Source organism: Poecilia mexicana, unplaced genomic scaffold (assembly GCF_051168715.1).
Source record: "Poecilia mexicana isolate PSO_F unplaced genomic scaffold, ASM5116871v1 scaffold_16, whole genome shotgun sequence".
NCBI lineage: Eukaryota > Metazoa > Chordata > Actinopteri > Cyprinodontiformes > Poeciliidae > Poecilia > Poecilia mexicana.
Window position 1 is genome coordinate 14,721,979 of NW_028263385.1, and position 21,254 is coordinate 14,743,232.

At 38.0% G+C, this 21,254-nt stretch overlaps 1 protein-coding gene across 1 annotated transcript in view; it reads right to left on the reverse strand.

The window, feature by feature from the left end:
- The window catches only part of LOC106917883 (CUGBP Elav-like family member 3), a 31,598-nt gene extending 19,650 nt beyond the window's left edge, over positions 1–11,948 (reverse strand). The window contains exons 1-4 of the mRNA XM_014987175.2: positions 11,372–11,948; positions 11,116–11,147; positions 10,452–10,707; positions 7,470–7,552 (exon numbers count right to left, since the gene is read on the reverse strand). Of these exons, the coding sequence (XP_014842661.1) occupies positions 7,470–7,552; positions 10,452–10,596 (228 nt within the window). The 5' untranslated portion in view covers positions 10,597–10,707; positions 11,116–11,147; positions 11,372–11,948. The remainder of the gene's footprint in view (positions 1–7,469; positions 7,553–10,451; positions 10,708–11,115; positions 11,148–11,371) is intronic.
- Between the last annotated feature and the right edge of the window lie 9,306 nt (positions 11,949–21,254).

Consider the following 21,254-nt stretch of genomic DNA (forward strand, 5'->3'; position numbering starts at 1 on the left):
TGTTTTTTAAGAAGTGCATTTTTTTCCATGGAGAATTTTTATTTTCCTGCTCAACAATAAGTTAATCTCACAATACTTTAATTGATCAAACAAAGTCAGTGCAAAAATAAAAAAGGTGCCTTTAACATTTGCTTAACTGAAAAAAGATATAAAAAGTCCTACATTCTGAGGTTAGTAGGTTTTAATTTTCTTGGTATACATTTTTTTAAATGTATTTATAGCAAAAAATCAGGACATGCCTCATGTTTTCTTTGAAAATGCTTCCTGTATTTAGCCAGGTTTATTGGATGGATAAAAAGCCTAAGTCAGCTTTTTAACAAGGCAATGCATGTCAGTGGTCTTTTTTACTGTAAAATGGAAAAGGTTAATAAAAGACGAATACTTTGAGTTATATCTTGTATTTTGTTATTTAAACACCATAATTTGGAATTTATTGTAGTGATAATTCAAAATTCTTACGATAAGAAATGTATTACGATAAATAATAACCGATACGATAAATGCCCAAGTCCAGTGAAGAATTTTATTCGTAAACCATGTCTCCCTTTAATTCCATTTGACATTTTGTGCTACTTTGTACTGGTTAATCACCTATAATCCCAATAAGATAAACTGAAGTGTGCATTTGTAAGAAAATGTGATAGAGTTCTGCATATCCTCAAACACAAGATTGATAGAAAGCACGTCCACATTGCTATTTAAGCCCGATCGCAGACAGACATTTGCCTTAAATAAACAAGCTAAATCTCCTTTGGTCTTAGATGAACACAACCCTACACAAATACCCTCGGCACTTCAAACCCCCCTCGGTTCGGCTCCTCCTCCTGTCTACCTCTCTCACACTCACACACACACGCACACACACAGAGCCAAATCTACACCTGTCCCTTTACTGCCATCCCGTCCCACACACAGTGAGGATAAAAATAGAGAGGCAGCCTGAGGGATGGGGGGAGCGATACACATCACAAACCCCATCAGGAGGAGAGAGATAGAGGCAGCGGAGGAAGAGATAGAGAGATATAAAGACAGAGAGAGGAAAAGAGAGAAAGAAAACTGGGGTCTGCTCTAAATTGAAAATGCAGCAGTAAGCAGCGAAGGGGAATAGTAAACAGTGCTGCTGACCACATAAATATGCAAAATTAGCCTACAAACTCGCCCTAGTGGATAATTGCTCATCATAGCTTTGCCCCACAGGGAGGATGTCTGGCAGGCTTCTCAGATTCCACGTAGAAACTCAAACACTGATCACACACCACACGAACAAACCCTAAGCGGATCTGATAAACATTTATCACACATACGTGATGATGGACACATGCAAACGTGCCGCCTATTGTCGCAGGTTTAGAGCACAGAAAATACACCAATACTAAGTGCTACAGCTAGTAATTACATTTTCTCAAAGTGATGTAACAGAAGTGTAAGAAGGAGCAACAGTAACTCTGAGCTGCCGATTCTGCCCCCCGGTTCATGCTGCATGCATAAAAATTTTGGCCTTTTTGGCCAGGGACATCCATAAATTCATGCGTCCTCCTTCGGAGAGGACACGAGCTCAATAAAGGGAGAATAAAACAGCTCCCGTCATGTTTACAGCTGTAACCGTGAGACTACGGTAATTCAATTTATCGGCTCCAGTGTGCCATCGGGCCTGTATGTGTTCAATCAATATGAAAAAACTACAAACTGTTATTATTTTTTAATAAGAGTATTGATCCTCTGCTGTATCACTTATTGCTAACTGCTTGTCTTTTGGCACTGCTGGCTTTTTAATCATTTAGAAGCACCAAGAATGTCATGGGAAACACAAGGTGTGTATTTCCATGTGTGTGGTGTGTGTGCATGCACCGTTTTGGCTCTAATCAAAAAACAGGGAGCAAAATGCTGCCTGGAGAGCAGTAAAGCATGACAACACACACCTGGTAAGCTGCTTATCACACTTTAATTTCACCTACACTCAGATCTGCGGATGCCAGTGTGATTAAACAGATGTGTGCGTGTGTCGTTGTGAATACGCGCGCGCGTGTGTGTGCAGAAACAGTCGTATGTGAAGTAGCACAGAAGATGAAGGCAGAGATAAACACAAAGAGGCTGCAGATTAAATGGGGAAAGAGAGATATCAACAGCAGAGAACAAAAGAACAGATAAGAGGAAAGATATGTGGGGAAATACAGCAACAGTAAGCCGTGGAGGGATGGAGGGATAAAGAGTGCAGGGAGATATGCGGTTAAAACCTAACCAGGACGGGGAGGGAAAAAAAGAGGGATAGATGGATTGACAGAGATATAAGGAGTCTCTTATGAATCAATACTGTATTTAAAAAAAACATCTGAATGATGACAAGTTTGATTAAATATATATTTTTGACAAAGTGAGCAAACGGCCTTGCAAAACATATTCATAAATTGGTTTTATGAATATTGACTTTTTGTAAAATTACCACCACAAACTTCGATGTGCAGCTATATCTGGATCTTAAGTGACAGGCCAACACGAGATGGAGCAAAACTGAGAAACTGAAGGAGATTCCTACATGGTTTCAAACTGTTTTCAGCGCCTCTGAGTAAACACAGCACATTTGGCCTCGATTGCTTTGCTGAGCCTGTTTCTACCAGCTTTGCATATATACAGATCTCACGCCTCAACGCTCTGGACCGTCTTTGACACGAGTAAATATATAAAATCCTTTCAAAGACCAGTTAAGACATTTTTCTGTTTTAGAAACGTGAAACAGAACAGAAAAGCAGTGGCCTAATGCACTGCGGCAGAGTATGTAGGACCTTATATTTACGGCGGATGTCAAGATCGCCTGGAAGGAATGCTTTACTGCTCTGACAGCAGCCTCTGCAACAGACCCCCACCCCTCCACCAAACCTTGACCTCTGACCTTGCATATTGCCAGCATCTCTTCAAACTAACAGTGCACAAAAATTGGACTAGGATAGAAGAATATATTTAGAGCAGTAATGAAGCCAAAACTGTGTAATATATGCGTTTTGTATGTAAGATAAGAAAAACACCTTTGTCTGTAAATGTGTTCAACCCAGAACTTCACTCTGTTCAAATTCCTTATAAAGCAAAAAATGTATTACGCTCCTTTTGCTATTCAATTATTGAGTTAATCCAAAAAATAGTCAATACATCAACCCTGCAGTATACAGATGTTAAGTAAAACAGAAAGGGTTGAGCATGTTGATGTTAAAAGTTTTTTTTTTCTATACTTGAATTTTTTTGTTACAAATGATCCTGCATTCACCAAACGAATTTGGAGTTATTGCCTTTTAGCCAATAATATTACAAAACAATTGTTTATTTGCATCTTTTAATGTATTTCTAATATTGTATAACGAAGAAATAAATGAAAAATTCTGCAGAATGTGCCAATTTAAAAAAAAAAATCTAATTAATCAATTAATCGTCAGAATAGTCGATAGAATAATCTATAACTTTAATAATCGTAAGCTGAAGCCCTGGACCAGACGTAGCTTTTGCCCATTGACAACTCAAGGTTTCTAGGGCCTTTGGAAAGAAACAAGCCCACAGCATCACAGATCCATTCCCATACTCAACAGTGGATATGAGACAATTTTCATAAAAACACAGTGTTAGTTCCAAATGTTCACGGTTCAAGTAGCTCTTAGACAACTGCCCATGTGTACAGTCAGAAAATGCTGGTACATTTTATGAACAACCAATTGCCACATATAATAATAATATAATAATAATAATAATGTCTCATTCCTTTTAGGGAGGTTTGATGAGCCGCTGGCAATGTGCTATTGGTTTTAAATTAAGCATCAACATATTAAGCCAAAGATACATTCCTGGGAGTAACTTTTATGCCTCCAGTATTAATGCCAATGGCTTGGCGTGAGCTTATGTAAACACCTCCCAGAGGAAAACTCTGGACCACTTCCAACCAAACATCTACAAGCTACAATATAACTTCACTTAATAACTTATATTAATTTATTCTACTTTAACAAATACTGCGTAACTGTTGCTCTTCCCATGATGTGCTTCCTCTTTCCTCCGTCTGAGTCCAAGCTAAACAAAAGGCGCAGGACTCCCTGATAAGGCCATCTGTTCATCTCACTCTCAATCCCTCTGTATTTTTTCTCAGTTTCCAATTGGAAAATCTCTTGCTCTTCAGAGGCTAGCGAGGAAATCTGAGACAGAGCATTCCTCTTTTGTTTTCTAATGCATCGCTTTAACTGTTGTACATGAATTAATCTATATAGCTAAACTGGAAAACATTGTATCAAGCACCTTTTAATTGCTTTGTGATTACCGTACAAGGCAAAAACACATCTATACAGGAGGGATGCTTCTCTTCCATTAAACATTCATGATGAGCCTGATGCTGCACAGATTTAAGCTGAATGGATAAAAGTTTGCAGTAAACTCATCTAAGAGCCATACAAACAGAGCAGGGGAGGACGAGCAGAAAGGGGGAGGAGATGGAAACGGTCAAAGGGGTCAACTAATCAAGAGGAAGGGAAATGAGATGAGGGCTAGACGAACTGTGGGGGAGAGGAAAGGAGAAATACTGAGCAATACTGGTGTAGAGCGGACGACTAAAGAAGGGTTGCCATAAATGACTGTGAAATGAGAATCTGAGCAGAAACTGCGAGTGTGCAGCGAGAGGAAAAATGTGAGCAGAAGACAGCGGGGAAGGGAAAAGAGGTGGGGAGGGGAGGGACGTGAGAAGGAGTACCATGAAATGAATGGATTGGGGGAAGTGGGGAGAACATCCTGTGATATCCTACTGGTGCACGGAGACTGGAAGACAGGAGGGGAGGAGCTGAACATGGGACAGAGGGGATTTGAGAGAAGGAAAAGGAGATATAATGGAATGAGGCAAAGGATATTGAGGGTTGGGGACAGTAAAGGAAAAGCATGTCACAGGAAAAGAAAAGGATAGGACAATGTACAGAAGTGTGAAAGAAAGTGAAAGTCATTTCCAAATCCTGTCAGAGAAAGCAACAGAGGCGGGCAGGTGGAGCCAAGGAGAGCAAGGAAGGAGAAAAACCACGTCACATTTGGTGGAAAGTTAAAGCAGAATAAAACCTCAGAATAGGTTAAGGTAAACAGAGTTCAAAATCTATGTTTCAAAGAAAGGATGTACAAACAAAAAGCGAGTGATTGGACTCGTGTGATTATCAGTTTCTTAAGAGGGATAATCATATTCAAGCGCAACCAGGTTGAGCTAATACCACTCTTCAGTGTAGATGCCTTTACTAATCTAAGAAGTTCATCATTTTCAGTATCATTTTAGAGTCATCATTTAGTATTATTCATGTTTCAGAAAGGAAGTAGAGGAAGCATAAAAGATGGAAATCGCAAATAGGTCGCAAATCTCTGAAAGGTGTGTCTATACAAAAATCTAGCTTTAAAAGAAATGTCACACTGCGACTGAGCCGAAACAATCAGGAAAAACAAAATGTAAATAACCGAATAACTATGACATATGAATAGTTTGAGTAAGCAAACTGTGTAAGATTTATTTGATGAGCTGTCAGCGCCACAATAGTATCTTAGTCAAATGTAGTTTCACATTGTTATATGCACCTGATTTGAATATAAAATGCTCTCATGTTCATATAAACCTCAAAAGGTTGGACAAACTGGAGACATTTAAAAGAAGGTTTTCTCATTAATAGTTCAGGGTTACTAAAAAAATCCAACACATGATAGCCACACCCATTTTTAGCACAAAAGGCAGTGGGTCTGATCCCGGCTCTTCAGTCTCTTTAGTAAGTATCCACCCTGCAAATCATTCATCTTTGTGTTCGGAACAATTCCTTCAGTTTGTCTGGAAATACGCTGCAACTTTCAATCTGTGAAATTTGCCTCCATACAACATAGTACCGATGTCACAAGCAGAAAGGGATGAGATAAAACACAGTAGAGTCAAAACAATAACTCCAAAAAACAAAGGGCGGCACAGGAGAAAAGAAGAACCAAACAACAGACTGCAGAGAGGTGTTCTAAATGCAGAGAGGTCAAACGTCTTAGCAGCCTCTAATTGGATTAATGTCATTATGAACACGCTGCTAGTACAGGTGAGTGTGTACGTGTTCTCCAGCTACATGAAAGAGCATGCATGATGGTGCTAAGTATGTATGTATGCAAGGATTTGTGCTCATATGTGTGAGAACATTTCCCTTCCCCCCCACGTTTTCTCTTCAGGCTCTCCGTCAACTATTTTCTCACATAGATCTTATCAACACTCCAGCTTGCGGAAAAGGTGCAGGAACTGAAACTGTGATCGGCTGCAAGGCAACACAGAGAAAATGAGATGGAGAGACTTGCAGTAACGGCTGAGGCACACTGACTATTCTGTTGTAATTGCTGCGAATCCGAACTAAGATAAGGCAGAAAGTGGCATTTTTTTTCCTAAGTGACTTGCATTTTTATATCTCGCCCTCTAGCAGTCAATTTTGCTTATAATGCTTTGTGTAAAAACGTAGAGTTAGGAAGTATTTCCAATAAACATGCACCAATAAATTGTCAAGACGTTGACATAGGTTAATGTTCCTTTGATCTGTCCAGTAAATTGTTGTTTATATATAGCACAAATCATATACTGTACTCCCAATTCATGAAATGCATCAAAACTCAGAGTTTCTCTATTTTGAGTCTACAAACCCGGAAAACGTATTAATTATTTCATTTTTTTCTGACGTATTCAACATTTTTGTTCAAATAATAAAATATTGGAATCAGTCACACGTCAAAGACACATGTAATTATAAAAGCCACAAAATGCCTGATCTAAATATCCCAAACAAGACACCTGGAAACCAGGTCAGAGGAAAAAAAAAAAAAAAGAAGGGACATGCTAAAGATAGAGAGCTGCAGCCTATGAGACAGACGCTCTTCTTGCACAGTGCCCCCTCCATAATGAACAGTGTCCAACCCCTGCACAGTCATTGCTCACAATCCCTCAGCAGAGAGACTGTAGGGAGCCTGGGATGAGACAAAGGGGAATGGTCACATTAATTACACACACTCTCTAGACGGCAGCTATCACCGGAGGCTGACGGAGGGAACGACGGTGAGATGGAGTGACAGCGAAAGATAGAGAAATGGAGATGATAATGCTCACGGAGCACCCTATATGTCTCCAGCGAGAGGGGGAGTGTTTGTCCTTAGCAGCAAGACGCCTGCCGGCTGCTGGGTTATGTCACTGTGTTACTAATGGGAGCAGAACCTCCAAACACACACACACACACGCACACACACACACACACACACACACACACACACACACACACACACACACACACACACACACACACACACTGAAGTGTGTATTTGCCTGCACGCTAAATGTCTATGTATTTAGGTGCGGGGGTGGGATCTCTAACACATATATGCAAGGTTGTGTGTATTGTTGCATAAGTAAGCGCTGCCTAGTGCCATGGGAAGTGTGTGTTTATGGCTGTTTGTTTTTGAGCACGTACCCCTGGTAGTGTTTTCTGCTCGTGGAGAGCGCTCTGGGCTTTCAGGGCCGACTCTCGTGCGCAGTACGTCAGAAACGCGCATCCTGTCAGAAAGAAGGAGGCAAACAGAGGGAAAACGAGGGCGAGGGGTGGGAGGGGGAGCAGGGGTATTGGTACAAAAGGTCAGTAAATGGGTCTTTTTCTGCATCATCCTCCAACAAACAATTTATATTTTTCTTTTACTATTGCTAGCCACATCACTTTATGGGTTAAATTGAACCATGAGTTATTAAGGTAAACAATAATGTTGTTTTGAGGCCATGTTACAGTAATATAATGGTAATGACATAATAATCCAAGCTTGCCCTCTCAAAGATAAAAAAAAACAACAACTTTAATTTCTAACAAATGTTTAACACTGGAACTGGAAGAGATTTTAAATATCCAAAATAAGTCAACAAAAAACCTGGAACAACAAATAAATAAATGAAACTGCCAGTCAAAACAACGGGCTAGTCGAGACCATTGCAATAGACTGAAGCTTTCTGTCATCCAGTGTTTGATAGAAAAAAAAAAGAGACGTGGAAAACAAGCAACTGTGCAAATGGAAATAATCGAGCCTGATTTAATTTATCATGTGACGAATTGGTTTATTGCTTATTGTGACAGGCTTAACTGGTTGAATCTTCTGACTCATCAATGTTTTTGCAAGATAATAAAAAAGTAAACGTACAGCTTAATAGTGAGGATATTTTTTGTAAGGACTCCACGGCACGAGTCAGAGCACATGACGACAGCACAGACGTTTGTGTAGGTGTGGCAGCGTCCTGCCCTTAATCAACCACTACGCAGAGTTTGCCATCACTCGTCTGTGCTCCTATATGCTGTACCTGTGTCTGAGTGTGTGTGTGTGTGTGTGGGGGGGGGTGAGTAGTAGAGCTGGCTGGGCAGAGCTGTTTACTACACTTGTCACCAGCACATCAGACAACAAGATTAGCAGCAGGTTAGCATCCGCTGTGACATCTCACACGGACTTACATAGAATCAGATTAAAGAGTTTAATTCACACAGAGTGTGAATCTGTATGAATTCATTGTGACTCAACGAAACAAGAGAGGACGAAAAACAGAATAACTAAGATGGACTGGCACACGTGCCACGCACACACAAAGACACACATGAATCTTCTCGTCCATCTCATTGCTTTTAAGAGGGGCTTACTGTGGCTGTGGGGATTCTCGAAACAACAAATTCTTTCCCTTGTGTCACCCAGGCTTACAGTCCCATTACACTGATTGGAGCACACAGCCTAATCTGGTTCATGTAACTGAAAGAACCCCTGGTCACCGTTTGTGCAAGGCTGAGTGTTTGTGTGTGAGAGAGAGATGGCATTATATAGAGACGCAACGAGAAATTGGCTGATGGCCGGAATTGGCAGATTTTTTTTTTTTTTAGCTTAACCAGTGACTGACCGGCTGGAAACCGCTAAATAAGGGCCAGAATCCTTCAACTTTAAATCTTTAAATCTTTTTTGATCAATACGTGCGCTCAATTTAAGTGGTACCAGATCTACGCTAACACTCTTCAGTGTGGAAGTTGTTACTGCGAGAAGAAGGCTCAAAGTTAGCTATATTTAATATCAAAGAGGTGTTTAAAAATAAGGTAAGAACAAGAAAAAAAACCCGTAGAAGCCATTTCAAAGGAAACTGTGTCATTTATGAAGCAAGCTAGATTTTGGCAGGTGGAGGCTATTTCGCTCCTTTGCCATTATTGTTTGAGGTCGATTAATACTTGACATTAGAGGGCACAAAAAGGACAAGAATGGACTGTAATTTTGACTCACCTTTTATTATGTTTCACTGGATTTTCAAAGGACGACTTCAGCAGATAAAACGAACGCTGCACAAATTGTAGGAAAGTTGCTCTGAGATTCCAGCCTCTATCTGTCATGAATGTGCTGGATTTGGAAATGCCAGCACTCTACACTAAATCTCTAGAGAATACAAAGGGAGTCTGATGTCTTCAGTTAATAATGTTACTGCGTTAATCACTAGTAGCATATTAAATCATGTTAAAAAGTCGACTCATACTCATGTCTCTGTTTTAAAACAGCATAATTCAGTTTTGCAGTGACTGGCCTTACAAAGTTGCCTCTTCTGCTAAACTATATTTTATATTAATTAATGACCGCTAGAAGCAGTCAGGCTATATAGAATATTTTCTTGAAGAGAAATTGGTATTCTCTTGATGTTCTAGTTCTTATAAAAGAACAAACATAAATTTATCAAAGATTTAAATCTGAACGTCAAACCTGAAAGAAAATTTTAAATTGGTGTTGGCTAAGAAAAGCCAGATCAGTGCATCTCAAGTAGCCATGTCCAGTTAATTCAGAATAGCTCCATGTACGGATGGGAGATATCAATTTCAGATTTTATCACAATTATTTGAGGCATTTGTTGTGATTACAATAAAAGTGATGATAAAATGGTTTTGAAAATTCATACGTCAATTCCACAACTAAACAACATGATAATTGCCTCAAATCATATTTAAAAATGTATTCTTTTAAATTATCCTCCTATTCAGGAAAACAGCAGAACTATTAATCTCAACCATCCTGCCAGTTTTCAGGGTTTGCAGACTTCATCAATTAGTTTAACAATGTCACAATATCTATGAATTTCTAACATAACTGTTTTCTCCACGATAATGATAAATTTTACGATAACTGTCCAACCGTAACTTTGTGCACTAAGTGAGGTTTCCTGACTGTCTTCATGCTCTCACACCACGGCGATAACAGGAGACGAATCCACGAGGTGCTGTGACAGTTTCCATGGATACATCTGACAGCTGCCTCAGAAAAATCCACCCATCTAACTCCCTCACTGTCATACTGTCTATCTATTCAGCACTGCCTATCCATCCCCCCTGTTTGTTTCTTACTCGTGTCATTTTGTCTGTCTCTCTGCTTACTGTTTACAGTAAGTGGGTGAGACCTACCTTTGTGCATCCCGGTGTATTTATCCTTAATCACGGTCAGTTCGTAGATCTTGCCAAATTGCTCAAAAATGGGCTTGAGGTCCTTCTCCTCCAGATTCCGAGGAATCTGCCCCACAAACAACTTGATGGCGTCGGCCTCCTTCATCGGTACAAAGTGGAGGTGATGGCTGCAGGACCTGAGGGTGGTGGGGTGGGGGGGTATGAACAGATCAGGAGCAGGTATTTCTGGAGAGGACCAGCTGTTGCTGGACAAGTCCTGATTGAAAAGTAAGAGAAAAACATTTTTAAAAATTTTATTTAGAAATCTAGATTTTTAGTAAAAAAGAAAAAAAAAAAAAAAAAAGGCTGCAAAACTGTAACATTTATTACAATGTTTTTAATAAGCCATTTAAAATAGCATCATCATGTTTTCTGTGAACATATTTGTTGGTAAAAATGCATAATTTTAGTAAACATGTAAATCTGCTCCCCAATCACCAACAAATAAAAGCATCTGAGCAGTCATTTTGAGTATTTATTGCCCTGTTTGATGACAAAGGGCTCCAGTACCTTCTGGGAAAACAATTATGCAAATGTTAATTAGCCAATCAACAAAACAATAATGGCACCTTTCCCTCCAATTAAATATATATAAAAGAAAATATCTGTGATGGGGGGAAATTACCTTTTTTGGTCGATAAACGGCGTTGGGGATTCCTGTTGACGGAAAAACAGAGAAACAGAATGAGAATGGATGGAAATCATTGCACTGGAGCAGTTTCTTTGTTTAGGCAGCTGTAGGTTAGTGCACACACACGGATGTCATGGGGCTCCGCGGCTCTTTGTCCGATCCCCTCTCAATGTACACACGCATATACATACAGACCCCAGAACAAAACAACACATGCAAACCTAAGGACTACACACATGGAAGAGCTTACCGCTAATTAAAATCACTCATGGAGCCCGCGTAGATCAGAAAGATGCTCTCGGTCGGGTCCCCGTTGTTGTCCTCGCCGCTCCGCTCCGCTCCGTCCCGTCCGCCAGCCTCCTCTCTCTGGGTGCTCACCGCTCTTTGTGCCCAGCCGCGATCTCCCTCCTCCTCCTCCTCCTCGGCGTATACGGATACTACTACAACTGGCTCGACTGTTTACGTGTGTGCGTGTGTGCGTGTGTGTGTATTTTTAAAAATAAATAAATAAATGAGTAAACAAACAAAACAATACAAAATGTGCTCCTGGAGGAGAAGGAGGAAAGTCCTGGCAGCTGACAGCTTCTCACCAAAAAGTGGACGTCGCCAGCTATGGTTATCACTTTTAATTCCTGTTTTGCAACCGAACTGTTTTTTTTTTTGTTTTTTGTTTTAATTTAAACTAACTCACGATTGTTTGAACTTGGCTGGCCTCGCGTTACGACCTCTTTCAGCCGTGACGGTATTGTTCCCACCGTAATGAGCGGACAGCTACCTCGAGCTTATTTTCTGTCCAACGGTTGTGTGTCTTCTCACGTCCTACTGATGCCGGTCTTGTGAGAAATTCTGTTCCCCTGTGAAAATCTGTTCCCCCTGTGTCGGGAGCGCGCATTGCAGCCAGAGAAGTGGATTCGGCGGATCTGACCATTTTCACGGCGCTTCTGATCGATTTCTCGGTAAAAACTACTCGTATAATCATGTAAATGTTGTAACTTTCAGTTTAATCGGCAGCTATCAAAATAAAAATACATACGTAAATAAACGAGGTCTGGTGTGGAGGTCTTTTTACGCTGTTTTGTGTTATTTTAAACGTGAAGAGAATCGATCTTTTTTTTCAGCTTTTGTCTCGTAAGCCTCACAAATAAAAGTCAGTCAACAAACACAGGTTCCCAACACGAAGTGTGCATTTATAATTTTTCATTTCTGATAAAGGAGGAGGGAAGCTGGCTGATAGCAGGGCACAAAAATAAAGACTTCCTGAAAAGATCAGAGTGTAAACTTTTTGGCCAGTCACGTTCTAATGATAAATAAGGAAAATAAGGAAATGTCTAGTATGCTATCACACATAATAATTTTTGAGAATTTGAAAACAGTTACTTTTTATTTCCCAAAGTTATGGGGGAGAAGAGGAGAGAATGGATATTTCACCAGCCTGATAAAATCTGTTCCCCCTACTTAAAATGGAAACAAATTAATTCACCAGCAAGTCTTTTACTGTGTTGATTCCACTCATCATCAACAACAAATCCTGTGATTTTCATAACATTTGCTCTATTTTTGCCAAAGTTAGGATGGGGGAACAAAATATCTTAACCGCCTGATAAAATCTGTTCCCCCTACTTAAAATGGAAACAAATTAATTTACCTGCAAGTCTTTTGCTGTGTTGATTCCACTCATTATCAACAATAAATCCTGCAAGTTTGAAAACATTTGCTCTATTTTTGACAAAGTTAGGATGGGGGAACAAAATATTTTAAGCGCCTGATAAAATCTGTTCCCCCCCCTTAAAATGGAAACAAATTAATTTATCCACAAAGTCTTTTACTGTCTTCATTCCCTCATCATCAACAACAAATCCTGTGATTTTCATAACATTTGCTCTATTTTTGCCAAAGTTAGGATGGGGGAACAAAATATCTTAACCGCCTGATAAAATCTGTTCCCCCCCTTAAAATGGAAACAAATTAATTTATCCACAAAGTCTTTTACTGTGTTGATTCCACTCATTATCAACAATAAATCCTGCAAGTTTGAAAACATTTGCTCTATTTTTGACTAAGTTAGGATGGGGGAACAAAATATTTTAAGCACCTGATAAAATCTGTTCCCCCCCTTAAAATGGAAACAAATTAATTTATCCACAAAGTCTTTTACTGTGTTGATTCCACTCATTATCAACAATAAATCCTGCAAGTTTGAAAACATTTGCTCTATTTTTGACTAAGTTAGGATGGGGGAACAAAATATTTTAAGCACCTGATAAAATCTGTTCCCCCCCTTAAAATGGAAACAAATTAATTTATCCACAAAGTCTTTTACTGTGTTGATTCCACTCATTATCAACAATAAATCCTGCAAGTTTGAAAACATTTGCTCTATTTTTGACTAAGTTAGGATGGGGGAACAAAATATTTTAAGCACCTGATAAAATCTGTTCCCCCTACTTAAAATGGAAACAAATTAATTTACCTGCAAGTCTTTTACTGTGTTGATTCCACTCATCAACAACAACAAATCCTGCAAGTTTGAAAACATTAGCTCTTTATTTGCCAAAGTTAGGATGGGGGAACAAAATATTTTAAGCGACTGATAAAATCTGTTCCCCCCCTTAAAATGGAAACAAATTAATTTAACCACAAAGTCTTTTAATGTGTTGATTCCACTCATCATCAGCAACAAATCCTGTGATTTTCATAACATTTGCTCTTTATTTGCCAAAGTTAGGATGGGGGAACAAAATATCTTAACCGCCTGATAAAATCTGTTCCCCCTACATAAAATGGAAACAAATTAATTTACCTGAAAGTCTTTTAATGTGTTGATTCCACTCATCATCAGCAACAAATCCTGTGATTTTCATAACATTAGCTCTTTATTTGACTAAGTTAGGATGGGGGAACAAAATATTTTAAGCACCTGATAAAATCTGTTCCCCCCCTTAAAATGGAAACAAATTAATTTATCCACAAAGTCTTTTACTGTGTTGATTCCACTCATTATCAACAATAAATCCTGCAAGTTTGAAAACATTTGCTCTATTTTTGACTAAGTTAGGATGGGGGAACAAAATATTTTAAGCACCTGATAAAATCTGTTCCCCCCCTTAAAATGGAAACAAATTAATTTATCCACAAAGTCTTTTACTGTGTTGATTCCACTCATTATCAACAATAAATCCTGCAAGTTTGAAAACATTTGCTCTATTTTTGACTAAGTTAGGATGGGGGAACAAAATATTTTAAGCACCTGATAAAATCTGTTCCCCCTACTTAAAATGGAAACAAATTAATTTACCTGCAAGTCTTTTACTGTGTTGATTCCACTCATCAACAACAACAAATCCTGCAAGTTTGAAAACATTAGCTCTTTATTTGCCAAAGTTAGGATGGGGGAACAAAATATTTTAAGCGACTGATAAAATCTGTTCCCCCCCTTAAAATGGAAACAAATTAATTTAACCACAAAGTCTTTTAATGTGTTGATTCCACTCATCATCAGCAACAAATCCTGTGATTTTCATAACATTTGCTCTTTATTTGCCAAAGTTAGGATGGGGGAACAAAATATCTTAACCGCCTGATAAAATCTGTTCCCCCTACATAAAATGGAAACAAATTAATTTACCTGAAAGTCTTTTAATGTGTTGATTCCACTCATCATCAGCAACAAATCCTGTGATTTTCATAACATTAGCTCTTTATTTGCCAAAGTTAGGATGGGGGAACAAAATATTTTAAGCGACTGATAAAATCTGTTCCCCCCCTTAAAATGGAAACAAATTAATTTATCCACAAAGTCTTTTACTGTGTTGATTCCACTCATTATCAACAATAAATCCTGCAAGTTTGAAAACATTAGCTCTATTTTTGACTAAGTTAGGATGGGGGAACAAAATATTTTAAGCGCCTGATAAAATCTGTTCCCCCTACTTAAAATGGAAACAAATTAATTTACCTGCAAGTCTTTTACTGTGTTGATTCCCCTCATCATCAACAACAAATCCTGTGATTTTCATAACATTTGCTCTTTTTTTGACAAAGTTAGGATGGGGGAACAAAATATTTTAGCTTTCAGCCACCTGAAATAATCTGTTCCCCCTACATGAAATGGACATGTACAGTGAATTATTTTCTTTGTTACCTAAAATGTGAATCATTAAATGAAGCTGTTTATTTCAGTTTGCAGAAAAAACTCCTAGCAAAAGAGGTTGTGGATTTTCCTGTTTCCACTGCGGCGTCTACAGCATGAGGTTGGACATTGCTGTGAGACTTATTCTTAACAGTGGTTGTTATAACATTAATTAACAAAAATTGTTTGTCTATAGCTTAATAATTTCATTTCCTGTAGTTAATTAAAAGTAGATGCGGTTGAGGGTCAAGAAAACCCCCAACATCCTGCATATGAACATTATTAGAAAAAATTAAAAATGTGACACTTAAAATCTGGACTAGATTATTCTCCTCTTCAAGAAGAAGAATTAGAATTGATTTTGAAAAAGACTGCATGGAACAAGTGTGAATGGTAATCTCATCTTTATTGAAGTCTGACAAATCACTTAAAGGTTTCACAAATCCCAAACATGGATTAAAATATTCTGCTATTAGTTGAGAATAATTTAGTGTAGATTTGAAGAGTCTAGGTGTGAGTTTTGGAGTTGGAGCAGGTCTCATGTGACACAGATCCAAAAAACATCTGAAATTAACCTTTATTGAAGTTTCAGTTATTGTACTTATTAAGTGTTCATATTTAACAATTTTGTTAAATAACTGTTTTCACATGTTGATGTATTAAGTTTGGCTAAGTACATTTTTTTTTTATCAAAACATACAAATTATAGTCATGACAAAAATTTTCATTAACACTCAAAATAAGAATATTAATGTTATAACAACCACTGTTAAGAATAAGTCTCACAGCAATGTCCAACCTCATGCTGTAGACGCCGCAGTGGAAACAGGAAAATCCACAACCTCTTTTGCTAGGAGTTTTTTCTGCAAACTGAAATAAAGTTAGTCATCATTTAATGATTCACATTTTAGGTAACAAAGAAAATAATTCACTGTACATGTCCATTTCATGTAGGGGGAACAGATTATTTCAGGTGGCTGAAAGCTAAAATATTTTGTTCCCCCATCCTAACTTTGTCAAAAAAAGAGCAAATGTTATGAAAATCACAGGATTTGTTGTTGATGATGAGTGGAATCAACACAGTAAAAGACTTGCAGGTAAATTAATTTGTTTCCATTTTAAGTAGGGGGAACAGATTTTATCAGGCGCTTAAAATATTTTGTTCCCCCATCCTAACTTAGTCAAAAATAGAGCTAATGTTTTCAAACTTGCAGGATTTATTGTTGATAATGAGTGGAATCAACACAGTAAAAGACTTTGTGGATAAATTAATTTGTTTCCATTTTAAGTAGGGGGAACAGATTTTATCAGGTGCTTAAAATATTTTGTTCCCCCATCCTAACTTAGTCAAAAATAGAGCAAATGTTATGAAAATCACAGGATTTGTTGTTGATGATGAGTGGAATCAACACATTAAAAGACTTTGTGGTTAAATTAATTTGTTTCCATTTTAAGGGGGGGAACAGATTTTATCAGTCGCTTAAAATATTTTGTTCCCCCATCCTAACTTTGGCAAATAAAGAGCTAATGTTATGAAAATCACAGGATTTGTTGCTGATGATGAGTGGAATCAACACAGTAAAAGACTTTGTGGATAAATTAATTTGTTTCCATTTTAAGTAGGGGGAACAGATTTTATCAGGTGCTTAAAATATTTTGTTCCCCCATCCTAACTTAGTCAAAAATAGAGCAAATGTTATGAAAATCACAGGATTTGTTGTTGATGATGAGTGGAATCAACACATTAAAAGACTTTGTGGTTAAATTAATTTGTTTCCATTTTAAGGGGGGGAACAGATTTTATCAGGCGGTTAAGATATTTTGTTCCCCCATCCTAACTTTGGCAAATAAAGAGCAAATGTTATGAAAATCACAGGATTTGTTGCTGTTGATCAGTGGAATCAACACATTAAAAGACTTTGTGGTTAAATTAATTTGTTTCCATTTTAAGGGGGGGAACAGATTTTATCAGGCGGTTAAGATATTTTGTTCCCCCATCCTAACTTTGGCAAATAAAGAGCTAATGTTATGAAAATCACAGGATTTGTTGCTGATGATGAGTGGAATCAACACAGTAAAAGACTTTGTGGTTAAATTAATTTGTTTCCATTTTAAGGGGGGGAACAGATTTTATCAGTCGCTTAAAATATTTTGTTCCCCCATCCTAACTTTGGCAAATAAAGAGCAAATGTTATGAAAATCACAGGATTTGTTGCTGATGATGAGTGGAATCAACACATTAAAAGACTTTGTGGTTAAATTAATTTGTTTCCATTTTAAGGGGGGGAACAGATTTTATCAGTCGCTTAAAATATTTTGTTCCCCCATCCTAACTTAGTCAAAAATAGAGCAAATGTTATGAAAATCACAGGATTTGTTGTTGATGATGAGTGGAATCAACACATTAAAAGACTTTGTGGTTAAATTAATTTGTTTCCATTTTAAGGGGGGGAACAGATTTTATCAGTCGCTTAAAATATTTTGTTCCCCCATCCTAACTTTGGCAAATAAAGAGCAAATGTTATGAAAATCACAGGATTTGTTGCTGATGATGAGTGGAATCAACACATTAAAAGACTTTGTGGTTAAATTAATTTGTTTCCATTTTAAGGGGGGGAACAGATTTTATCAGTCGCTTAAAATATTTTGTTCCCCCATCCTAACTTTGGCAAATAAAGAGCTAATGTTATGAAAATCACAGGATTTGTTGCTGATGATGAGTGGAATCAACACATTAAAAGACTTTGTGGTTAAATTAATTTGTTTCCATTTTAAGGGGGGGAACAGATTTTATCAGGCGGTTAAGATATTTTGTTCCCCCATCCTAACTTTGGCAAATAAAGAGCAAATGTTATGAAAATCACAGGATTTGTTGCTGATGATGAGTGGAATCAACACAGTAAAAGACTTTGTGGTTAAATTAATTTGTTTCCATTTTAAGGGGGGGAACAGATTTTATCAGGCGCTTAAAATATTTTGTTCCCCCATCCTAACTTTGGCAAATAAAGAGCTAATGTTTTCAAACTTACAGGATTTGTTGTTGTTGATGAGTGGAATCAACACAGTAAAAGACTTGCAGGTAAATTAATTTGTTTCCATTTTAAGAGGGGGAACAGATTTTATCAGGCTGGTGAAATATCCATTCTCTCCTCTTCTCCCCCTATAACTTTGGGAAATATAAAGTAACTGTTTCCAAATTCTCAAAAATTATGTGTGATAGCATACTAGACATTTCCTTATTTTCCTTATTTTACATTAGAACGGGATTGACCAAAAAGTTTACACTCTGATCTTTTCAGGAAGTCTTTATTTTTGTGCCCTGCTATCAGCCAGCTTCCCTCCTCCTTTATCAGAAATGAAAAATTATAAATGCACACTTCGTGTTGGGAGCCTGTTTGTTGACTCACTTTTATTTGTGAGGCTTACGAGACAAAAGTTGAAAAAAAAAAGATCGATTCTCTTCGCGTTTAAAATAACACAAAACAGCGTAAAAAGACCTCCACACAGGACTTCGTTTATTTATGTATGCATTTTTATTTTGATTTCTGCCGATTAAACTGAAAGTTACAACATTGACATGATTATACGAGTAGTTTTTACCGAGAAATCGATCAGAAGCGCCGTGAAAATGGTCAGATCCGCCGGATCCACTTCTCTGGCTGCAATGCGCGCTCCCGACACAGGGGGAACAGATTTTCACAGGGGAACAGAATTTCTCACAAGACCGGTGTCCCTCCGCTCTCTCTAGGCCCCTCCCCCTTCATGGCTTGCCTGTGACGTAACATCAAGGGACCGTCAACAAACATGTTCACGTTGAAAACACGAAAACACGCGGGAATTAGAGATGTTGAATATCCTGTTGATAAATCACAGGGCTGGTCCGAGCCTTTTCGGGGCCTTTATCAGATTTTTATTTTGGGGACCCCCTTCACCATTACATCAACACCAGATGCTTTATCATTAGAAAAGCTACTCTATGTGTGAAAGATACCTATTATCATGAGCTTAACTTGTAATTAGCTTACATCATACTAGTTTATTGCTCCATACAGGAGCAATAAACTAAAAGCAATTATTTGGATTTTTGAAATGCAGAGTGCTATTTAAGTGTACCATATTAGTTCAATTATTTGAACATAATATTAGCTAAAGTCCAGTCTTTCTCCTAAATCTAGGAAAGATACTTCCAACATATCTGATTCAAGAGGGGCGGATCTCCAGCAGTTGTGCTTAACCAGAGTTTTTTGCTGAACTACAATTATCTGCATCAGGTGTGGTAAATCAGTGTAGCGTCTAAAACAGGGGTCTCAAACTCCAACCCTGAAAGGATTGCATCTTGTGACTTTTACATGTTTCTATGCTTTGGCACACCTGGCTCCATCTTAGCTCATTAGCAGAACTTCACTGCATTCTCCTGAGGCAGTTTCAACATTTAATTAAAGTATTTAGGCCAAGGGAGACATCTAAAAGTTGAAGGAATCTGGTCCTTAAAAAATGTAGTTGATAGCTGATCTAAAATATGCAAGGCAGAGTGCCTTGAAGATAGATGAAGTACTTCTAAATTACCTTTGTTTTACAGTCCTCTCAATGATTTTTTTCCTCCAACTTTATTTTCTTTTATTAATCTTATTTTGAGACCATCAACAGATGTTTACTTGAAATATAACACTGTAGATAGTGAGTCCATGTCAAATTTTATTTTTTTTATTTTTTTATTTGAGTTACTGTAGTAATGCCGCATGTACTTTCTATATTTGTAACATTTGAAAGATTTTTTTCATTGGCTCAGATTTTAGCTGCTATTTTCTGGGATGAACTTAGAGGACGGTCCCTGGGCACACGGTGCGCGAGCCGCCTATTGTTCTCGCCGCGAGCCCTGGCCTTGGTGCTGAAACGCCGCTTCGGCGCGCCGCCGACAACGATCACGCAGTCACGACTGCTCCACAGCTGTTCACGCCCGAGCCCCGAAATCACGTTCACACCCTCACTGAGAGAAGAGTGTGACAGAGGGTAGAGAGATAGCTCGGGGACGGAGTTGGCCTACTTTACGCGCTGCACTTTGGAAAAAAAAAAAAAAAGCAGACATTGAGCTATAGCAGTGCTTTATGTACTGCAGGCCTGCCAGCCATCCTTCAAGATAAGGAATTATTCTAATTGAGACTTCAATGATGTTGTTTCTTAATAATGAAAACTCTGCTCCACGTTTGCGATGATTCCAATTAAATCTGTTTACCAATAAACAGATAAAGGTGCAGATGGATGTTGTGAACACTGAAAGAGTGAATGAAATCATCTGCATCATACACAATAAAATACAAAGAAAACTGAATACAGAATAACATTGCAAGAGGATTGCAAGAGTTAATATGCTCTGAATTATATACATATAATTCAACCTCTGTTCCTGCATATTCTCAAAATCCCAGCAAGTGTCACAGTTCAAATCTACAAAATATTTACAAAATGTATGTACAACTTTGTAATGATGATAAACATATAAAATATTTCTTAATAAAACAAGTCTAAACAGAGCAAATACATGCATTACTCACTCACTGAAAAAGTCAAATTTGATCCCATCATTTTCTATTTTTTTATTTTTTATACAAAGGTTTGTATAAGTCACATTTTAAAAACCTTTACTCTATAACCTAAAAAATCTGCAATTTGAAACATTCCCTATTTCAGTTTCTTGAAGGTTACAACCCAGCTTTTTCAGAAGACAACCAACAGCACATCCAGCTTTCCTATCTTCGATGTGTGTGTGCACCCAGAGTGGAAACAGAAAGAGAGAGAATGAGAGAGAGAGACAGAGAGAGAGAGAGAGAAAGAGAGAGAGAGGGAAGCTTGCAAAGGGTTCACTAGGTTCATGTTAATGTATTGCTAAAGGTCACCATCTGCTGGCCTCCCCTCCTTCCCTCTGTGAGCCTCTGTCGTCCAACATACAGCCCTAACTCTACACATGCAACCTTTCATGTATAAATCCCATCACAAGGGGGTTCCC